At 50.0% G+C, this 21,025-nt stretch overlaps 1 protein-coding gene across 15 annotated transcripts in view; it reads left to right on the plus strand.

Moving 5' to 3' along the window:
* Positions 1-21,025, plus strand: part of KDM2B (lysine demethylase 2B) — a 101,144-nt gene that overhangs the window by 77,559 nt on the left and 2,560 nt on the right. For 11 of the 15 annotated variants that reach the window (XM_082773841.1, XM_082773851.1, XM_082773850.1 and 8 more), the window contains 7 exons: positions 5,845-6,069; positions 9,587-9,730; positions 14,407-14,493; positions 15,035-15,304; positions 17,969-18,642; positions 20,079-20,242; positions 20,741-20,902. In XM_082773841.1, the coding sequence (XP_082629967.1) occupies positions 5,845-6,069; positions 9,587-9,730; positions 14,407-14,493; positions 15,035-15,304; positions 17,969-18,642; positions 20,079-20,242; positions 20,741-20,902 (1,726 nt within the window). The remainder of the gene's footprint in view (positions 1-5,844; positions 6,070-9,586; positions 9,731-14,406; positions 14,494-15,034; positions 15,305-17,968; positions 18,643-20,078; positions 20,243-20,740; positions 20,903-21,025) is intronic. The other 4 variants (XM_082773848.1, XM_082773847.1, XM_082773853.1 and 1 more) reach the window with 3 other exon arrangements.

Below are 21,025 nucleotides of genomic sequence, written 5' to 3' on the forward strand. Positions count from 1 at the left end.
CCCCATCGAGGCTCTTGGGAGCCAATTTGGGTATTTTTTTACCTCACGAAACGCCTCAAATCGCCGCGCGACTTCGGGAGTGCTGAGCCCGGTTACCTGGCCGCGGCTCCGGGCACAGCCTCCTCGTTGCCTTCCCAGGGATGGGGGATAAAGGGGAGGATGCGTGGGGAAATGGAAAGAGAAGTTTTATCACTTCGCCCAGGGTTTATTCCCTGAAGGGTTCCCTTTCCCTCTGGGGGGGAAGGAGAATAAACTTTTTGAATTTATGAAGTAATCTGTGAAAAATAATCCGGAACGTGTGTTCTAGATCGCGCCTTTTGCTCTCTAAGAACTGCCTAAGCAATTAAAAATGCACCAGGGATAGAATTAAACATGCGTCCGCAATTTAAACACAAACTCGATATTTTTGTTCGTAACTCAAGGTGTTTTGCTCTTTGAAACCACCTCATAATGTGCTTTTAGGGACCAGTTGGTACGTAGGCCGGGCATTGAGTCTGCCCTCCGAAACCCCTCTCATCCCTACCAGCTTTACTGTGCTTTTCTTTATAATTTCCCCAAGAAAGCAGAGCTGCAGGAGCTGGGCCCGGGGGACAGCGGCGTGCCCCAGGTGCTCCCCGTGGTGGCAGATCCAGCGTGGAAGCATCAAGAGAGATGGGGCTGCGCCGCCCAGGAACCTCAGCCGGGTCTTGGAGGAGTAACTTCATTAAGCCTTTGCTTAATGCCGTGGGTGGTGTGGCACCTAGCAAGTGAAACTGCAACTCTCCATGTGTACCTGAACGGCACGGCTCCCATACGTGGGTAGCACAGTGGCTTTTATCAGTCACTTTCTTCTGATGTTGGCCTTCAGCCTCTCCCCTTCCCCTACTCCGTGTCTGGACTGAGCAGGTAAAGCCCGCCGTGTGCTCCAGCAGGAGCACAGATAGGATTTACCACGCTAAAGTGGTAGCTGATGCTGGCAGCAGGGCTCGGGAAGGTGCATGCCGGGCGTGTGTCCTGCCTGCTGGGGGAAGAAGCGTGGTGGTTTTTGTTGGGCCAACCCCGATGGTTGGTCCCACAAAAGCCGTGTGCGTAACCGGACTGCGAAAAACGCTCCCGGGCGGTGGTAGTGGAATTTCTTCCAAAGATGAGAAGCCGTGTTTGTGTGATGTGCCCTAGCTTTGTGTAGCTTCCTGGTGCCTTTCTTTTTAAGAGCTCCTACTTTGGATGCGGCTTATCTACAAACGCATGTTTTTGCCAATGTGTCTTATTTCACCCTCCAGGCCTAACTTCTGCCTCCTCACCACCAGAGGAAAATAAATGGGGGCACTTGCTTTGGCACTGACGTGCCAGCTTATCACGCCCTGCACAACGTCGCTGCGTTGGCAGAAGAGCTGGTAGAGTGCTACTTACGTGCAGATGGACCTGCAAGGTAGAAACTTTCCCATTTGGTTGGGAACGAAGAAGTTCCCCAGGTTTCCCTTACCCCGATGTGCCCCTTACTGCTCGGCTTGGGCCAAAACCTGTCTTGTTGGCCACATCCACCCAGCAGGAAGGTACGGGTGATGTGAGCATCGCCACCAGCAGAAAAGAGAGATCTGAGTTAGCACGTGTACACTTTGGGGCAGATAGGCTGGAGTCAGATGCATCGAGTCTGTGGCGTTGGCTTGTGCTCTTCGCTTTGTGTGGCTTTTAAGGATGTTACTGGCCATCAGCCTGATTTTTGCTGCCTTACACTAGCTTCCTCCTCGTTGCCACCGAATGCTTGCAGCCACATCACCCTGTCCTTTCTTCCTCCTTCCTCTGGCTAGGGTTTGTGTTAGTGGTTGAAGGAATTGCATCGGGATGCAGCACCTTACAGAGGTCTGTACAGAGGACTGGTGCCCCTCAAGTCCCCAGGTCCTCCTCTGTTTTGTTGCTAATATTGTTGCGTGGGTTTGGTCGGCATAACTGGAATCTGTCCCGTGCTACAGCAGGAAATCATCCCGGTCTTGGGAGCGGAAGGGATACGTTTATGTGGCACAGCACCTCGGAGCAGTGAAAACCACAGCTGTGAGATGTCTGCTCTTGAAGAGATTTACGCAGTGGGATACATAAGCTGTACAGATCATACTTGGGTAGGAAGTGAAGTGCTTCGGGGTGTCAGAAGGGCACTGCAAGTGCCCTTGGATGTTTCTGGAGGCGCTCAGGCTGAAGTTGTGGTGCGGTGCTGCTGGCAGCAGCAGGCAGGTTGCTGAAGCTGGGTGGTGGAGCAGGACCCATGCCCGCTTGTAGAAAAGCTTGTTTCTGGGCTACAGGCTTCATCAGCCTTGCTTTTAGGGCAGGCCAGGACTCCTCCCGGACTGGCTCAGGCTGTCAGCTGATGTTCCTCTCCAGAGCAGAGGCGTTTGTATGCAAAATTGCCTGGTGACAACTCCAGCAGAGCCCGGTCAGCGCTGGGATAGCAGTTGGGGAACATCAGCACCCACTTAGCGATGCATTTACAGCTGATAGCTCTTGAAGAGTTGTCTCCAAAGTTTGATTTGGTATTTTTTTGCTAATCTGAGATCTTTTGAGTTATTCTTTGCAGCTGTGAAGGTCAGAAGCATGATGCTGTAAACACCAAAGCTGTGATGCTGTTGCAGACAGAGTGTGGAGTTCAGATTGTATTGCATCCGATGGCCAAAATGTGCTCCCAGCACCCAGGTGTTGTATGGGTCATGCTGTGTCTGGTGCAGGAGCAAGCTCTGAGCATTTAAATTTTGGTTGGTGTGGTTACCTTTGTGTGTTTCATAGTGGTAATATGGGGAAAAAGCCAGCAGAATGCCCTGTTATCACAGCTTGTTTTAGAGGGTAGTGCCAGTCCACCAGCTTTCTAGGTCTCAGTGTAACAGAAGTAAGTATTTAGTCTATTAATCCTAATAGGTTTCGGGAGCTGCTTGCAGAGCCTTTGTTAGGAGCCTGGGAGAGAGCTCGGCGTCGCCTCAGCATCCTCCTGCCCCTCTTCTGGAGGCTCTTCTGTGGCCAGAGAGGTGCGGGCAGGTTCTGCGGAGGTGCCAGAGAACACGGGACTGCTTTTGGTAGCAGTTCAAGCAGCTCTGCCTTGACCCTCTGGTGTTTTTTGTATGAATAGGGGAAAAAAAATTCTCTTCAGGTATGGTGGAAGCCTTCTCTTTGGGACAGCTGACAGCGGTGGCTGCAGGACAGCTCCATGGAGTCATCCTGGGAGGGTGCTGAGCTGGGCAGCCCCTGAGAAGGAAATCTCCACCAGGTTAACTACCTGGCTGCTGTACCGTGAGCCTGCAGGCTGAGCTGGGGGTCCTGAGGCATCTCTTCCCTAGCATCCACCTGAAATTCATCGGGCTGGCTGCCACGTGCTAAATAAACCCCAAGTCGTGTTGGAGGCTCCTTCTACCCCCCCTGAATCCCAGCACCTTTCTGGGAGAGCAACCCACAGGCCAGCTTTTCTTCTGTTGAGGTTTATAAAGCGACCGCATTCGAGCCCCTTGAAACTGGATACGAGTGGGAATTCCTGCTGGGCCTCTCCAGCCCTGCTGGCTCGGATTGGGACATCCTGGTAGGAAACTGGGGGAGGATCGAGGCTGGTGGGTTGTAAGTGAGCACAACCCCAGCTGGTCCAGTTGCTTGGGTTTCCTGAAGAGCAGTGAAGAGGGCTGGGCACAGATCCGTTACGTTCAGCGGGGTCAGAGCTTTGCGTGGCTGCTTTCCGCTGCGTGGTGGTGATTTACGAGGAAATCTGAGTTGTGTGGTGTGCTCTGGCTTCCCACTTGTCCTTACAGCTTCACCTGCCTGCTTCTTTCTTTTATTTGTATTTTTTAATCAGGATTCTCCGTTTCTGCGTTCAGCGATACCTTTCCACTACTTGAAACTTCCCAGTGTCCTTGAGCTCAAGAGAGTCACCAGAATTGGGGCTTGGCTCGTGCCACTGTGGCAAAATCAGGAGTTGCCTTTGGGCTGGGAAAAGCACCGAGTTTGAATTTTCCTTGCGAGAGGTTGCCTTTAAAAAAAAAAAGACCGTGCTGATGGCATTGTAACTGCTGTTTGCCCTCTTAAAAAACTTAATCGTGTTCAAACCTAGTGGGAAGGAGCCGGGCTAACGCAGAACCTTCCACGTGCTGTCGGCAGACGGGAGCTGCCCGGGTTGCTGAATGTGTTTCAGTTGAACTTAACTCCCTTCGGTTCGTTTTTCTCATTTCCTCTGCTGGTGGAAGGAGGTTGTAATAGAGAGAGTGGAGGGGTGATTCATGCCGAGGAAGGAAATTATCTCTTATCTAGGTGCTAAGCCAGTCCTGCCACAGCCGACTTTAGCCTTGAGAGGCTGCAATGTTGGTCTAAAAGGCAAATATTTATTCTTTAGAGTGTCTGAAATTGATCTGAAAGCTGTGTCTAGTGCAGTTTCCGATGGGAAGCTACACCTCTCTGCGTTCACAGAGCACAGCGGGATTCAGCTTGCGAGGAGAATAGAAACTGCTGTGGAGGAGCGTAATTAAAAACTCGCAGGGATCCGTGTAACGTCGTCAGCTGAGTAATGCTTTCTCCCACCTCGGTTACAACAGTGGGTCTGTGGGAGAGGAGGCAGAGAGGTGCAGCTCCTTGCTCTCTGCTGTGTCCTAAGTCACTGGGGGCTTGCTGGGACGGATGGGAGGAAGGTCAAATGCTCACCCACGTGCCTTTTTGTCAGGGTTACCATACAGCAGGACGCTTGGAAGCTTTGGCAGTACCAAGCCGAACGTGTCCGTAGCTCTTTCTTTTAAAAGCTGCGGTGGAAATTGCGCGTGGCTTTCTGTAGCCAACCTCCTCCTGCCTCGGTGACTGCCCAGAATTCAGCACAAACAGAAAGTGAAACTGGTTACGTTTGGCCTCTGTGTGCTGGGGGGCACCGAAAGTGGAGGAGTTGTGCAAATACTAAACCAGATGAGCTCTGCAGTCCTGTCACTGTCATCTTCATGGTGAAAGTTGTCAGTGGTAAGAAAGCCACACCAATCAGTGGGTAATTACCCCGTATGATGACACCGTGCTTGGCGATGTTTGGCTTGAGCTCTGTGTTCTTGTGCTGAGCAGGGAGTTTCTCATTTAACGTGAAATTCAGATATCTGGAGTGAATATGTTGCAGTTAACCTCATCATTTAAAATCTTTTCATGTTCCTTTAGCTTCTGCCTCAAAGGTCATTGAAATCTAGACCCGGGATGCCCTTTTTAGCCTTTGCACAGCATCAGTTAGTGTTCTGGTTTTGAGCACTTGTTAGTGTTGGATAGGAGGGGAGCTGTTCTGGAAGGGGTTTTGCAGGATTTGTGGTTTATTTCCTGGCTTGTCACTTGGCAGCAGTTTGTGCTTTTCTTTTAGGGAGACTGCTGTGACTTGAGCCGTTGTTGCAGAATGTTTCCCTGCTGTATCTAGCCTCGGAATTACTTTTGCTGCCTCCTTGGACTCTTCTGAAGGAGGAAAGTAGACCTGACTTAACCTGAACACAGTCCTAGGAGCTCCCTAGCCCAGAGCTCTGCACTGGCACGGGTCTTATCTTTGACCTAAGCCAAGAACATTACTTGGGGCTCGGTCCTGCATTGAGTTGTGCATAAATAGTTTCTCAGCGCCCTCCTGTCGTGTTGGGTTTACGATAGATTTGGCATCTCTCACTTGCGCCTAGGTTTCTTTGTCTTTTTACAATGCATCTTTCCCTCTAAAGGTGACAGAATTCCTTTAGCTCTAAGAGTGATTGCGTGCATCTGCTGGGTATTAGCCATCTGCGTATGGCTGATACATCTGCTGGCTTTACGTCTGCGCCGTGTGCGGCTCCTGCCCAAGGACTTTCTGTAGCTCAGGTGTTCCGTGGGATGTGCAACTAACTTTTGTGTGTCTGGCTCTTTCAGAACAGGGCGGTCGGACGGCCCAAAGGGAAGCTGGGCGCTGCCTCTGCGGTGAAGCTCGCAGCTAACCGGACGACCGCTGGAGCCCGCCGGAGGAGGACGCGATGCCGCAAGTGCGAGGCGTGTCTGCGGACAGAGTGCGGCGAGTGTCACTTCTGCAAGGACATGAAGAAGTTCGGGGGGCCTGGCAGGATGAAACAGTCCTGCATTATGAGGCAGTGTATCGCAGTAAGTGCACCTGCTGGTACAGCTCGTTCGGAGATTTCTTTCCTACAGCTTCCTCTCCTGGTGACAAGGTGTGGGACTGAGCCTAAAACTCAGTGATGTGGCTTTTGTTCTCAGTAGTCTAGAAGGTAGATGTGGAGGTCATCAATTCGCCAGAAATTGGCACTCAAATCACACTGAAATTCTGGGATTGTGGGGAGAAGAGCGAGCGGGAAGTTATCATTCAAATTTGAAGAGGCCTCTGCGGTTTGAGCCTCTGAAATTTCTAATAAAAGCCACCTTGCAACAATCTTTACCACCTTAGCTGCTTGACCACCTCAAGATGTGCAAAAGTCTTTGGCATCCCCCAAGACTTTGGCATTGGTGACCAGAGGCTACTTGGGATCCAAATTTCAATTAATTTGCCATTTACCTAAGCGTACAAGAGGGGTCTGATGGAGAAGAGCCAAAGAGCCATCCATCCCGGGGCCTTCTCTTCCTCAGGGACTGGAAATGGCTGTTGGGGGATGCGGTGAGTGTCAGAACAGGACAAGTGGTAGTCAAAGGCAGTTTCCTGGCCTATTGTGATGTGTTTCTTAGAAGCTTCTTGAGTCGTAAGTGATAGCTTTGTGTTTAACACGTATTGACAGATTAGTCTTCCATGAAGTTCTGAATCATTGCTTTCATATCGACTGTCACTGAGCTCCTCAGGCCTTTTGTCCACAGTGCTCTCGTTGAAGAGGAAAAATTAGCTTTGGCTTTCTCATAATTCTTTGGGAAGGCCTTTTGTGTAGTGTTGTTGAAGGTTTTGTTTTGGTTTGGTTTGGTTTTCTTATTTTTTTGTGTGTTGTTTTTTGTTTATTTTGTTTTTAAGGGAAGGAATGTTGTTTATTCATAACTGAATTACACCATCTATCCTGATTCCTCAGTAACTCTTGATTCAGTCTTGTTACAGTTCCTTTCACTTACATTTTTTTCTCTAATCCTGATGAAGACACTGAAGTGGTGGCATTTTTAAATGGCTCGGGTCAGGTTTTACTAACTGATTCGCACTCAGGGTTTCCAGTAGTTGCTCCTGGTAGCCCACGCTGTGTCCTGCTCTAAGCCATGCGGTGCTCTTGACAGAGGATTGGATTCAGCTCTCCTGGATCTTTGAGTAAAGTGCACAGAATATCTATCTACCTTTCCTCTGAGTGCTTTTGCAGCTCAAGTGTCTTTTCTTTGAACACTTGATTTCCTGGAGTGTGGCATGAATCGAACAGCATGGATGAAGAATTTATCATTCTCCAGGGAGAAGAACTAGTGAAATCATGCTGCCTTTTTAGTGGAGGGATTACATTAGGGCTGCAGTGTGCTTCCTCATCCTGCCTGTAGAAGGAAGTTTTCATAGTAAGGTGTTTCAGTCTTCACACAGGCTGGGCCTTGTGGAGGAGAGGAGCTGGGTTCTCTCCTTGCTGTGTGCAGTCATCTTCTCATCCCCTCTTTTCTTCTGAAGAAGTAGTTTCCAGTTGTTACCTGCAGGTTTATTTCCAGGAGCCGTGTTTAGAAGACATGGCTCTGTAGTCGAGGCACTTTGCTTCCTTGTCCCATCTGTGCATGTGCTCAAGGGATATCTGCTCTTTGTGAGGTCTCGGCGGTGTGAGTAACGGTGGGAATATTGCAAACTTCCTTAGAACAGCGAGAGCGCAGTAAATTAACAAGTTGAACCGTTGCAGTTTTTAATGGTGCCTTCCGTTTCTATAGGCAATCCAATTGTCTTTACTCTTGTTCATTATGTTCTCTAACAATCGCAGCAGTAATATATTGTGGTACGCATCCAACAGCTCCCAGCTAAAGGAAACCACCAAAGCGAGGCTCTGTGGAAGTAATGATCCCCACAGTGCTGGGACTGTGCCTTCCTCTGCTTAATAACACTGCCGATATTAACTAGGCGCAGGCTTTCATTAAACTCAGAAGCCTTCAGAGAGCCAGCACTGCCGCTCAGAGAACAGGAAACTCCTCTGCATCACTGCTTCAATCAAGGGAGGAAGGAGGAGGGCCTGGGACACTTGCTGCTGCGTCGAGTAGGTCTGAAGGAAGTGGGGGGCTCTCTGCTGGGAGGTCAGGTTGTGACAGCAGAGCTGCTGTTCACTCCAGCAGTGGGACAGAGCTAGGTGGGGCACAGAGGAGGTTCCCGAGACACCCTTGCTCCCAGCAAGAAAAGTTGTACTGCTTCTGGGCTGTTTGTTCCTCGGGGGTGGATATAAATAGGTGTCGTGTGGGAGATGGGACAGAACAGGAGGACAGAGCTGTCGCAGCTCTTAGCTTTCCTCTGGTTCACCTGCTGGCAGAGTGGGATCCTGGGGATTCTTCTTGTGTGCATGGAGGAAGGTTGGGAATTCAGTAACATTTGCAAAATGCTTTGAAAAGGGACTGTGGGTAAGTACTGGCATGAGAAAGCAGAAAAGCGTTACCACATCTGATGCTGGTGCGTGGGGCAGCACGCTGTGCTCTATTGGCTTACCATAGTTAGTTTTATCCCTGTCTGAAACTTCCTGAAGGATGGGCTGTTGCTGCAGAGGTTTGATTCAGTGTGCAGTTTTTCACTTCCAGTCTTTATTTGCTCCATAAATGAGAGAGCCTTGCCATGAAAAGCCACATCTCTGCTTCCAACTACTTAATAGTTAGGGAGTTGCAACCTGATCGATTCCATTTCACGTTATAGCCAGCTTCTTACAAGGATCTTCCGTTTATTTCTTGTAATGGCTTGTACCTTATTGCAGGAAACAAGAAGTTTGCTCCTCATTAGCACTAAGGTAGCTTTTTAATTAGACTGGCATTCAGTGCTTTGACTTGGGTGATGGATATAAGAGATGCTGCAGTTCCCTTTCTGCTTCAGCAAAAGATAGGAAAAAAAAACACAGAGCTTCTCACTTGTGACACTTCTGGAAGAGGAATTCTCTCTTTAAGTGCCTGTGCAGTGCTTTTTGCAATGCTTTGGGAGCAGGGCCTCCTGTAGTAGGCTATCAGTCAGCGAAAGGTCTGTTCTGGGTCTGTCGTGGGCTTGCTGTGAGGGCTGGGTTGGGTCCCACAACATCTGCCTGCCCTGCCTGTAAAACAGGGGCGCTGCCAAATTGCCAGGCAGCCTGCGAAGCTTCACGGATGTGAACGGTGATGTTCCAGGTTGCTTCTTTTGCCTCCCATTGTACGGTAGAAAAGTGACACACGTGCCAATGTCTGTGTCAGCTCACAAAAAAAGAGACCCGCAAAAAAAACCCCAATGCTTTCATCCCTGCAATGCCCCGTGGATTAATGCTGCTAGAGGGAGGGCACTTTGATTCCCTCAACACGTCCTGCGATGCTTGGTCTGGGTACCCAGCCCCAGTTACCAGTTTTTCTTGCCTTTGTTGATGTGCTGGGACGGAGCCTTCAGCAGTTTGCACAATTAAGCCCTATTTATCTTCTCTTTGGAATGAAAATACTGTAAATGCATTTTGAATTCTTCTGTTCCCATATGTCTTATGTGCCCTGATCAAGACTTCCTTCTGATATGTGTAAACAGCCGGTGTTGCCTCATACTGCTGTATGTCTGGTGTGTGGAGAAGCTGGGAAAGAGGACACTGTGGAAGAGGAGGAGAGCAAGTTTAATCTCATGCTAATGGAATGCTCCATTTGTAATGAAATAATACACCCAGGATGCCTTAAGGTGAGTGCAAGGATGTAATACCTGTTGGAAACAAGCAAACTAAAAGTAGATTAGATGTCACCTTAACGTAAAAGTAGGGCACAGAAGTTAGAAAACTTTCACGGTTTCGTCTTTGGAAACTGAGTGAGCGCAGAGTTGGGGTGAGAAGCAGGACTGAAGCCGTGGCGTGCGTGGTCCTGGCTGGCAGGAGGGAGCTCTCTTCTGATGTGACCAGCATCCATCCCCTGGCTGCCCAGAGCAAGCCTGCAAAACGTGCGTGCATGCAAGTGTTTTATTTATTTTTTTACTTCTTATTTAAGTGAGGTATCTCAGCTGGCACAGGAAGCTCAAGGGGGCAGAGGAATCTACCTGTACGTAGCGTTGGATGAGTTAGTCACAACCCAGCAGCTCCTTCCCGTGTCCCACAGAGTACAAGGAGCAGTTTGCTGTCTGGGTTTGTCCAGGCACAGAGCTGCCTTTTGGTGGCAGCTGGCTTGAAGGTGCTGTGAGCAGAGGTTGCAGTAGGACTGCAGCTCTAGAGAACGAACTGAGCAAGGTTCAGGCTGCAGGAACACTCAGCCTTGGCTGCCTCGAGCGCTGCGAGCAGATACCCTCCTCGTCAGTACCAGAAGTGTGATTTTGGGCAAGTCCGTGTGTCTGAGCACTTGGAAGCCTCCTTTCTCCAGAGCTGCTCGTGTCTCGGCTGCTCAGCCATTTCCTGTTGCTGATTTGTTTATGGTTAAAGTGATTTGCCAAAGCAAATGTGCTCTGACATACCGTGCCCCACGAAGCAGCCTTGGGCCCCCGGGGATCTCCGGGAGGGGAGGCGCGTTCCTCGTGCAGGCCCGGGGTGCTGCTCTCCGTGCCTTTCACTGTCCCTGCACCTTGTGCTGAGATTCACCAACCGACCCGTGTGTCCCTAGAGCAGAAAGCAGGTGGCTTTGATACCCACAGCTCCTGCCACTTGAGGACTCGGGGAGCTTTGCTTGCTTAAAACAAAGCTTCAGGGGGTGAGAAAGCGAGGGAAGGAGCTGCTCCTTTCTCGGGGTGCCCCAGTTCTGCCTTGCAGCTGCTGCTTTCCTACTCCAGCCCCCCTCAGAGTGCTCCACACCCCCCTTCCCTCTCCTTGCAGTGCCAGTTACACTTTTTGGCTGGGTCCAGAGGCTGGGATTGTTGTCTAGTGGCAGTTCAAGCGTGGTTTCCTCTCACCGTACCACATCTGGGACTGGTTGCACAGGATGTGGGTCAGATCTGTGAACTCAAGCAAGTGCTGTTTGTTCCTTTATGCATATGTGATGTTCCGAGTGATGTTTTGGTAACTAGGAACAATGTTGCTCGAGGTATTGCTGAAAATGAAGCGGTGGGAGACTTGCAGCATGTCTTGTTTTTTTAATTACTCAGTGCTTCTGTTGAGCTGGAACAGTGGGAGAGCTGGTGGTGGTCAGATACCCAAACAAAAGGGCTCCAGGAGGATTTCAGAATCACCTTGGAAGGCGAGAGGAGAACAGCAAAAAGCAAACGGGACCTTTTCCTTGGTTCCCTCCTTGCTCTTTGTTCCTGGGTTCTGCAGTTTTCTGTGAGACAAGAGCCTGGTGCTTTATTTATGTGCTGCCCCCTGATGTGGGTTTAAAAGCCCCGCAGACAGAGTCCCATAAACAGCCCTTGTGGGAAGTGCCTTTGAAAGCAAATGTGGCCCCAGGGCAGCTGCTGTGGGTGCCCACCGAGAGGAGATCCCCTCCTGGCCTGCTCAGAAAGCAGGCAGCAGGAAGACGTGTGAACTGTGGGGGTTGTCTCCAGCAAACATACTTTTGGGGGAAACCAGCAGAAATTGGGCAGGGAGGGGAGGAGTGAGGGGAGAATTCTCTCCGGGGTGCATCTCCAGGGCTCGGGCACACGCACTGGGCTGCTCGTGGGTAGCTTGCTCTGTCCTGTTCCAGCTTCCCCCTTTGGCTTTACGTGTTCGTGGTGGGTTTTCTCCAGGAAAAAACAGTGTCAGGGGGTGGCCTCTGCTGCGTCTGTCTTGTGCTGGTGCCTAATACTTGAGCTAGCTTTAATGCTAGCTTCTGGAGGGGCTTTTACAGCTGATCTTTAAGAATTAAATGATCCTTAAGGTCCCTTCCAACCCGAAGCATTTCATGAAGGAAGCTGGGGTGCATCCGTGCTCTGCCACACTCGCAGCCTCGAGGAGCTCCTGCGGGTGCCCCACTAGCACAGGGCATGTTACACGCCTGTGTGGGAGCTGTGTGAAGGGCAGCCAGGTTGTGGCATGTCCTGAGGAGTGGCACGGGGTGCTTTCCGACACGCTGCTGCTTTTCTTAGAAAACACAATACCAGTGTGAGCGCTCATTCTGCCGAACAGCTTCTTAGGAAAATCATGTTGGCAAGCCTTCCCCCAGCACAGCGCTGCTTCCAGAGGAAGCTGCTGAGCTTTTCAGAGGGATATTGCCTTTCGCTGGAGCAGAGCGTTCGAATTGAACCAGTATTGATGGGTTTCTCTTGCTGCAAGTCCCGTTACTAGTAACGCTGGTTAGCTCGGGTGACCAAGTGCAGTGTCTGATGCTGTTTCCTTAAGGAAAAGGGGTTCGTTTTCCCAGTCAGATCCTCTTCTTTTTCATCTTACGTAAATGTAGTGATAACGATGGAAAACAGGGGATATTTTAGTTGCATTGACAGAAAAGCAGAAAGAGTAAATGAAAAATAAAGACCTTTTCCAGCACAGCTGCATTTCTGCCCCTGTCTTCAGCCCAGGTGTGTCCGTGCCTGGGTTATTTCAGTCTTGGTGCTGCCAGAAGTCAGGGCTCTCGCTCAGCGATACCAGACCGGCATCCCGGGGTACTTTACTCCCCAAAAGGCAGCCCTCCCGGCAGGACAGGCTCACGCTGAGGCTTCCTGAACCTCCACCCTCGTGCTGCAGGTACGGTCCTGAGGCTGCCTCCCGCCGCGGCTCAGACGCCCACCTGCTGGTGGTAGCAAACACCCAACTGGCTCCCACCCAGCCCAGGAGGCTTGGGACAGATTCGGTGGCAGGTTTGTGTGTGTCTAATTAGTTTGCTTACAGTTCCTCACATCTGTTCAGTTCCTTCAACTTCACAGAAGGGACGGAGCTGTAATGCTTTCCCTTTGGTAGCATTTGTTCTATATTCGGTGCGGGAAATAACTTGTTCCCAACTTGGGCTCGGGCCAGGGATTGTTCCCCCGAGGCAGAGATGTATACAACAGCTCCTGGAGTATCTTACACCTACCATGGGAAAGAAGGTTCAAAGGCGCACAGTTGTGATAAAACCAGTATTTAAATTCTGCCCACTTCATTTACTCGTTTATTAACTCCAAAAGACTTGCTGAGAGAGACTGACATGTCATCACTCTTGCTGGATGGTGAAACTAGCAGGGCTGCTGTCTGGCTCGGGGACTGGAGGAAGCAGTTCCCTAAAAGCGGGGCTCGCTCCTGCACAGCCAGCACGTTTTCACCCAGCTGGGAGGAGGAAATGTTTCAGAAACAAGAAAAATCTGCAGATCTTTGCCCCTGCCTGTTTCAGCAGCAGTCTCCTGCTACTGTGCTGCCGATGCCCAGCTGTTTGTCTTGACTGTAGACAACAAAAACATGCTGCTACAGCCACGAAATCATCTTCCCGTTTTCCCCTCAAGGCTTTTGTCTAAATATATATCGAAATCCTTGAGATGTGAATGTGCCATCAGTGAGCATATGTGTTTGTGTGGAGGTGCTTTTAGCCTAGCTGTACTGTTCCTCCTCAGTTTCATTCACAGAAATTTCTCTTCAAGCCACCGATCTCCTGTTTGGAGAGTAACGAGGGCTCCCGTGTGGAGAGGCAGAAAGCAGCCTCGCAGCCCTCTGCTTTCGGCTGCGATGCAAAATGCAAAATGTCCCTGTCCCGCAGGGGTAGCTGAGCAGTAAGAGCTTCTCTTCCTCGTGCTGGCTGGATAACTGGGGGGTGAGGAGCCCTGAAAATGATTTCATGTGTCCAGTCTTCTGAATAAGTGTGTCTGTTCTCCAGCTGACTTGGCAACCAGCGTTTTTACTGGCACATGAGCTTGGGGGCTGGGTGCACGGGGCTGCGAGCTCCGGCCATAAAGAAAAATATTTCAAGGAACACTTGATTACAGTGCAGGGTGCTCTGCTTCTAAAAATGCCTGCCAGTATTAATATATGTGAGAACGTGTGTATGGGAAAAATCCCTTCCTATGAAAAGCTCAGGCTGTGCCTTGCTTTGGGGTGGGGGGGGACATGGGATGGGGCCTGAGCTTTTCATATCGAAGTGGGAGGCCTTTGGAGATGGCACAGTTACAGCCCTTCTTGGGGGGAGCTTTGTGTTTTGTTTTCTGTTTTTGCTTTTTTTTTCTTTTTAAATATTTTTCCAAGAGCAGAACGTCCCCTGTGTTAATTAGGATTGCCCCTGACCTTCACAAAACCCCAAACCTGAACCCCATGTCACATACCAAGTTGACCAGCATGCTTGCCTCCCGTCGGTGTTACCACGAGGGTGGTTTTGTGGGACTGAGGCTGTGCTCAGCACCAGCACCTGTGGTGATCGGGGTTTCTTTCCTGTAGCCATCGGGAGGGCAGCAGTCGCTCAGAGAGAACGAAGAGCTGTAAGAGATGCCTCTGAATGATTCTGCCTGTAGACTTTTACAGCTTCCTGTGGCTTGCTGTGAATTGAGTTGTGCCTCTCTTTCACCAGGTGAAGGAATCAGATGGTGTGGTTAACGATGAGCTGCCGAACTGCTGGGAGTGTCCAAAGTGCAACCATGCAGGGAAAACTGGAAAAGTGAGTTTAATGGGGATAAGTGGTGCTGGAACGACCTACAAAATCTCAAGCTATTCCCTCTGGCTTGTAGATACAATTTCGCCCAGTACCAGCTTTTGTTTTTGTGTCTAATTCAGTTGAGTCAAAGGAAATAAGCTCTTGGCTTTCTGTTTGTTCCCCAGTCGTTTTCTTTATTTTTCCCCCATGCGCTTCACCCAAAATCTGGGGAGAATGTAGGTTAGTTCTGTGCATTGCTGCATGTTAAATTCTAAGATGAAAATACTTCTTTGGATTTTGTAAAAGGGAAAAAAAAATAGGCAAAACCTGAAGTGTTGTTTGTTTTCTTTTTTTGTGTTTTGTTTTTTTTATTTTTTTTTTGTAAACTGAAACACTGCAAGTGTGTATAAGAACTTCTTAAAGGTTGAAACTACTTCTCCTGTAACTCCTTGTTAATGCTTTTGTCTGTTACAAAGTGATCAAGCCACCAGTGCTGGAGACAACTTACATAAATAGCTGAGAAAGGCATGAGATATAAAGTTTGTTTGTGTTTTGTGTCTCTTTGGCGTACAAGCAAAAGCGCGGACCAGGATTCAAATACGCATCAAATCTCCCAGGCTCATTGCTGAAGGAACAGAAAATGAACAGAGACAATAAGGAAGTAACAGATGCTGCAAAACGGAAAGGGGACTGTGAAGAAACTCCCAGGCGGAAATCTGAGGAACATTCCAAAAAGACTCAAGTTGACTCAATACTGAGGAGAAAGTCAGACGAAGTACATCTGCGGAGGAAAAGGAAATTTGAGAAACCCCAGGAACCCTCTATGAGAAAACGGGTATGACAAAACACCCTTATGTACGTACGCAGATGCGCGTGGGCTGGTTGGGGCTGATGTCTCTTGCCTTCTGGCTTGTACCTCGTCTTGAAATCCCAGATTGCTACAAAAGAAACGGCGATGTTTTACCTTCCGCCCTGAAAACTGCTAGTCTAACAGGACAGTAGTTTGAATGGTGAAGCTCGGGTTGACATTCAGAGGCTGAAAACACTGGGCTGTGGCTGTTGGTTTATTCAAAGTACTGGAAAACCCACTTTAACTAAAAAGTCACTACAAGATGCTTGGAGTAGGATCAAGGTGAAAATCAATTTTTTATGGAAGCCTTTTCATCTTTAGCCACTTGGTGGCGCGTGGCAGCATGTTTTGTGGCTGATTCACAGATGTACAATGCTCGTAACTGATCAGAGGACCTTTAGAAATGACACCTTCTGTAGCCTGCAGAGAGGAGGAGCTGCTCACAGCAGCATTGTAGGCAGAGCTTCTTCCCCGAATTTAAAAGTCAAAGCTCTTGGGCCAGGCAGGGACACTCCGAATTGTCATGTGGATTACAAAACACACTAATAAGGACATACAGAAATGCTGGTTTGCAGAGATAGAATTGAGGACCTAGATTTCAATTCTTTCACTAATCATCAGATGGCTTTAACACCGGGATCAGTAGCAGGTTTTGTACTGCTTGTGTAGTTCGCTAGGACTTGGTAGTCAGTCTGCCCCTCACGGCTTGGCAGAGGGAATGCTACGGTACAGTAAATACAGGGATTGTTGGTGCTTTGGTGGAGTGGGAGAGCAAAATTCATGACACCAGGTTATGCACATCTGCTTTCTGGCCATGATTTCCTTTTCCCATCCCTGCGGACTCACTGGAGTGTTTATGGATGGCTTGAATTGCTCCGTGAAAGCCCCCCAGCGTGTGAGGAAGGCATTGCTGGTCACCAAACCTTCAACAGACAGCAGAACAAATGTCATGTTTGGGGGTTTTTACTTGTCTTTCTTCCAACAGCTAAAACTTGGACAAGAAGAGAAACTCTTCAGGAAGAAGGTGCTTTGCCTTTTTAAAAGATGTGTTCTCAATCCCTTTTCATCCTTCTCACATGAGCCGAGTGGTGAGCCAGTTCATCAGCCATGTCTTTATGTCACAGCAGGCATCTTTGTTATGCCATATACATCTTGAAGTTACAGAGTCTCTCTCTTGCAAGCCTTTACGCTCCAGAATAGTTAGCTGCAGTGTCTGGTTCTGTATGTCCTGGGTTTGTGTCCTGTATTAAAACACAGTTGAAAGCTGTGTTTTGATGACACCAAGGAATGAAATCCCGTTTCCGTACTGATGTTTTGCTCTCCCTGCGTGGCTGAGCCCTGCCCCTGTCACGCACCCCCTCAGCAGTCTGTGTCACAGCACACTCACGAAGCCCCCCGCTGGCACAATATTGATTCACCTCTCACAATCTGCTGTGATAACAGGACTCTGATACCTTTAAGTTATGCGCTCGTCAGTACCCTGCGTGAAGGATGCTGCAAGCTGGCAGCAGTCTGATGGTTTACTTCTTTTCTTCTAACCTGTCATTAACGTTCTGCGACCTCTTCCTTTATAATGTGTTTAAGGACAGGGTGATCAGCTTTCTCTGCAGTCTGGAACACAGGAGCAGATCACTGACTTGATCCCAGTAGTTCATTGCAAAGGGATAGGCATTCTGACACAGCGAGCGTGTTCACAGCAGTTCTCCTTTCCTTGCCAGTCCTGATCTCTTCTCATTAAATCTGTTTCATTTTAACAGTTGCTAGCTTCTTCTTGCATGCAGCGATCAATTACTCCTGAAGTCTTCCTTGCTTTTGGCTGATCCATCTCCTACATTTCCATCCGGTGCGCATCCAGGAGAGACTAGATTAAAGCAAGCGAGCGAAGCGCGGTTCGCTTTTACGAACAGTGACCAGGGCAGGGAAGAAGGCGCCAGCCAGCCCTCGTGAGCCCGCGTTGCGTCGGAGATCGTGGCAGCGTGAGGTCCCGTCCGCCTAGCAGTGTCAGAGCTGTCAGTCGCATCCCCTGTTCTGCATGCACCGGAGGTGGGGGAAGCTTGAGAAGATGAACCGAGTTCAGTAGGACATAAAGGGGCAGCTAAAGTGTGGTTGACCGAGGCTGTGAGTATCCAGCAGTAAAGGCCACAACAGGAGCACAGCCACAGTGCGAGCCGGGGATGGCAATCCAGGAGCTTTCAGAAATTCAACTTCTGGCCATTGGGCACCCACGTGTGTCAGGCAGTGTTGACAGTGGGAGCTTTGCCCAATGAATGCGTCCCGAGCCTGGTTTCTTCTGGCCCGTTGGGGGAAAAAAACAAACTGTCTATCGTACGCTGTTCATCTCGTGTATGTAAATTGTCTGGTGTGTAACGATAAGGCCCTTAAATCTGCAGGATTGTGCATGCTGAATCAAGGCGTTTATCGCTCCCTTGGAGTCCGGAGAGCCCATAGCTGGCCTCGTCATCCCTGTGATGGCACTCGAACTTGATACCTTTGGCCGCCGAATGTGCCCATGTGCTGGGACGGGAGGGGCGCTGTGCTGGCAGGCAGCCCGGCCCCCCGGGCACGGCTGTCCTGTGGAGCATCAGCGTTGCCCAGTGTTGCCGGGCGCCTTCTTGCTCAAATAGTCAGCCCTTGTCTCTTCCTTTTCAGCGGCGATCGTGGAAGGCTTCAGATGACCGAGCTGCCATGATCAAACCCCTGCGGCGCCTCAAGCAGGAGCCGGAGGATGAGCTGCCAGAAGCACCCCCCAGGTCCAAGGACAGCGACCAGTCGCGCTCCAGCTCGCCCACCGCGGGTCCCAGCACGGAGGGCGCCGAGTCCAGGGACAAGAAGAAGTTCAAGATGAGGCGGAAAAGGCGGCTTCCCAATAAGGAACTGAGCAAGGAGCTCAGCAAGGAGCTCAACCAGGAGATCCAAAAAACCGAGAACAGCCTTGCCAATGAGAATCACCAACCCATCAAATCCGAACCGGAGAGTGAAAACGAGGAGCCAAAGCGCGCTTTGAGCAACAGCGAGAGACTCCATAGGTTCAACAAGGGTTTGAACGGGACTCCCCGGGAGCTGAGGCACCAGCTCATCCCCAGCCTGCGAAGCACCCCTCGGGGAATAACCCGGCCCCCGCCTTCGCTCTCTCCTCCCAAATGCATTCAGATGGAGCGGCACGTTATCCGGCCGCCTCCCATCAGCCCCCCTCCGGACTCGCTCCCCCTGGATGACGGGGCAGCCCACGTGATGCAGCGGGAAGTCTGGATGGCTGTCTTTAGCTACCTCAGTCATAGAGACTTGTGCATCTGTATGAGAGTTTGCAAGACCTGGAACAGATGGTAAGGAGCGGGGGAACCGAGCTGGGTCTGATGGGAGGTGGGTGACTGGCAGTGATAACGTCCACTTGGAGAGCTGTGCAGGTTATTACTGAAACTCTGCTGAGCACAAGGGGAGAGGGTGCCCAGCAGCATCTGAAGAAGTAGCTTGTCTTCTTCTGGTGCTCTCTCAGAAGCAGCAGTTGCCGGCACTTCTGGTGGGAGTTTTGTGTTTGTGCACCGGGCTGCTGAAGCTGTAGCCCCCAGAGCAGGCTGTTCCGTACGGAGACACCGCAATGTTCCGCGTGCTGGAGCAGCCAGCCTGGGTCGTGCTAAGCCTTGGTGTCATTGTGCCCCCAGGAGCTGCTCGCTGCTAGCACAGTTGTTTTTGCAGCTCAGCCATTAAATATCTGTTGAGATACAGTGAGGATCTCCCGGTGCGCTCAGTGTACTCCAGCAGGTCCATTCTGATCGTTGCCCTGTAGAGGGTACACAAAGAGCGATCCCCGTTGCTGATTCTCTACCAGCAGAGCTGGTGGAGGAATCCTTCATCATCGCCTTTATTTACAGTGTGTCTGTTGGGTGCTCAGGGCACCGGAGTGTAAAAATTAACAGTGAGTGACTGTACCACAGCAGGAAGCATTAGTGGACAGGTTTCCATGTTTCACTGAACTTGCAGTAAAATATCTTTTTGTCATCTGAGGTTGGGCTGTGGTGTGCACACAGGTGGGCAAATCAGGCAGAGGCTCCTTGGTAGCACAGTGCAGTAACAAACTGGGTAAACACCAAAAAGGTCGATAATTTGGGGCAAGGTGATGCCCATGGAGCCCCCCCTCCCTGGGTTTCTTGGTGTCACAGAAAGGTGTTAGACTCTTTTTCCACTTAAGCACAATATTTTCTAGTGGAAGATTCAAGAAAATCTGGAGTCTCGCAAACCCATTCGGGTTTCTTGTTGGTGGCCCTTAGAGAACCAGAAAGACAGTGTCAAAATGCAGAAGCCATCTAGATGGCAATAATGCAAAACCACAGAACCAGGAGAGGGGGATCTGTTTTATAAAATTCACTGGGTTTAGGTGGAAAGTGCGGGGAAAATCAGAACAGTAACTTTTAACCAGTCTTTTTATTCGAAAGATAAGAAAGAAGGTGCTTATGTTCAGGCTAGGAGATGGATTTTAATAAACAAACTGATGACTTAAAATGAGATCCTAAGTTGCTGACACTTGTAATTCCGTAGAAATAATTCCATACTTTATTGCATGGTACATTTGATGGAGAAACTTCAAACCTATATAGCGTTGTTTCTATTTGCGTGCTCATCTTAGCACCACTGAGCCTTATTTTGGCTATTTCCCATTAAATGCTGTAGCTTTCCCTCCCGTTCAATGACACCTTTTAAAGTCTCACAGAAATGAAAACGAGTGCCAAATTAAAGCGCTGTTGGCTTTTTTCTTTTTGGGTAGGTGCTGTGACAAAAGATTATGGACCAAAATAGATTTAAACCATTGTAAATCCATCACTCCACTTATGCTTAGTGGCATTATTAGGAGACAGCCTGTAACCCTTGATCTTAGCTGGACAAATATATCTAAAAAGCAGCTGAGCTGGCTTATCAACAGACTGCCAGGTAAGTGACGTTTTCTTGATCAGTTTTCACCAAATCTGGCAAACCCGTTTGTATCTAACCTGCAATCTCTGAGGGATGGCTGGCGGGATCCCTCTTATCTGATGCGAGGAATAGATATGTAGGGATGAAGCATCAACATGTTAAAATGAGCCCAAAAAATAGTTATGCTGTGACTACTTGGCGTTGTAGGTAGAGTAATTTGAGGCAGGTCTCAGTCTACGGGTAACATTGCTGGGGGGAGTGCCTGTGCTGACTTGATCAGCGAAGCGTGCGGCTGAGGGCTGCTGCAGAACTGTTCTCCCCCACAGGAACGAAGTTGCAGGAGGAGGGTGGGAGGGAGGGCTGGGCAGGAGGAGGCTCACGGGGTCCCTGCTTGCCCGGGAGCGCTGGGATCGTTTCAGAGCAGCACTGGGCTCACCCCAGCCTGCTAGGGATATCAGATCACCGTGCACGCCTCTCTGGGTAGGCCACATGCTCCAATTTCTTCTGTATCTGCAGGTCTTCGAGACCTGCTGTTATCAGGGTGCTCATGGATAGCAGTGTCAGCACTTTGTAGTTCCAGCTGTCCTTTACTCCGAACTCTGGATGTGCAGTGGGCAGAAGGCCTGAAAGACGCCCAAATGAGAGACCTCTTGTCGCCACCCACAGATAACCGGCCAGGTAACAGGCGGGGGGAGCGCGGGAGGCCTGTCCCATCTGCTCTGTGGCACGTTCTGCTGCTAGTCCCACCTGCAGGGGGTGGGCAGGAAGCCCTGCAGCTAGCACCGGCGGGGTTCTGGGCTC

This window comes from Aythya marila, assembly GCF_965140915.1.
Source record: "Aythya marila genome assembly, chromosome: 17".
NCBI lineage: Eukaryota > Metazoa > Chordata > Aves > Anseriformes > Anatidae > Aythya > Aythya marila.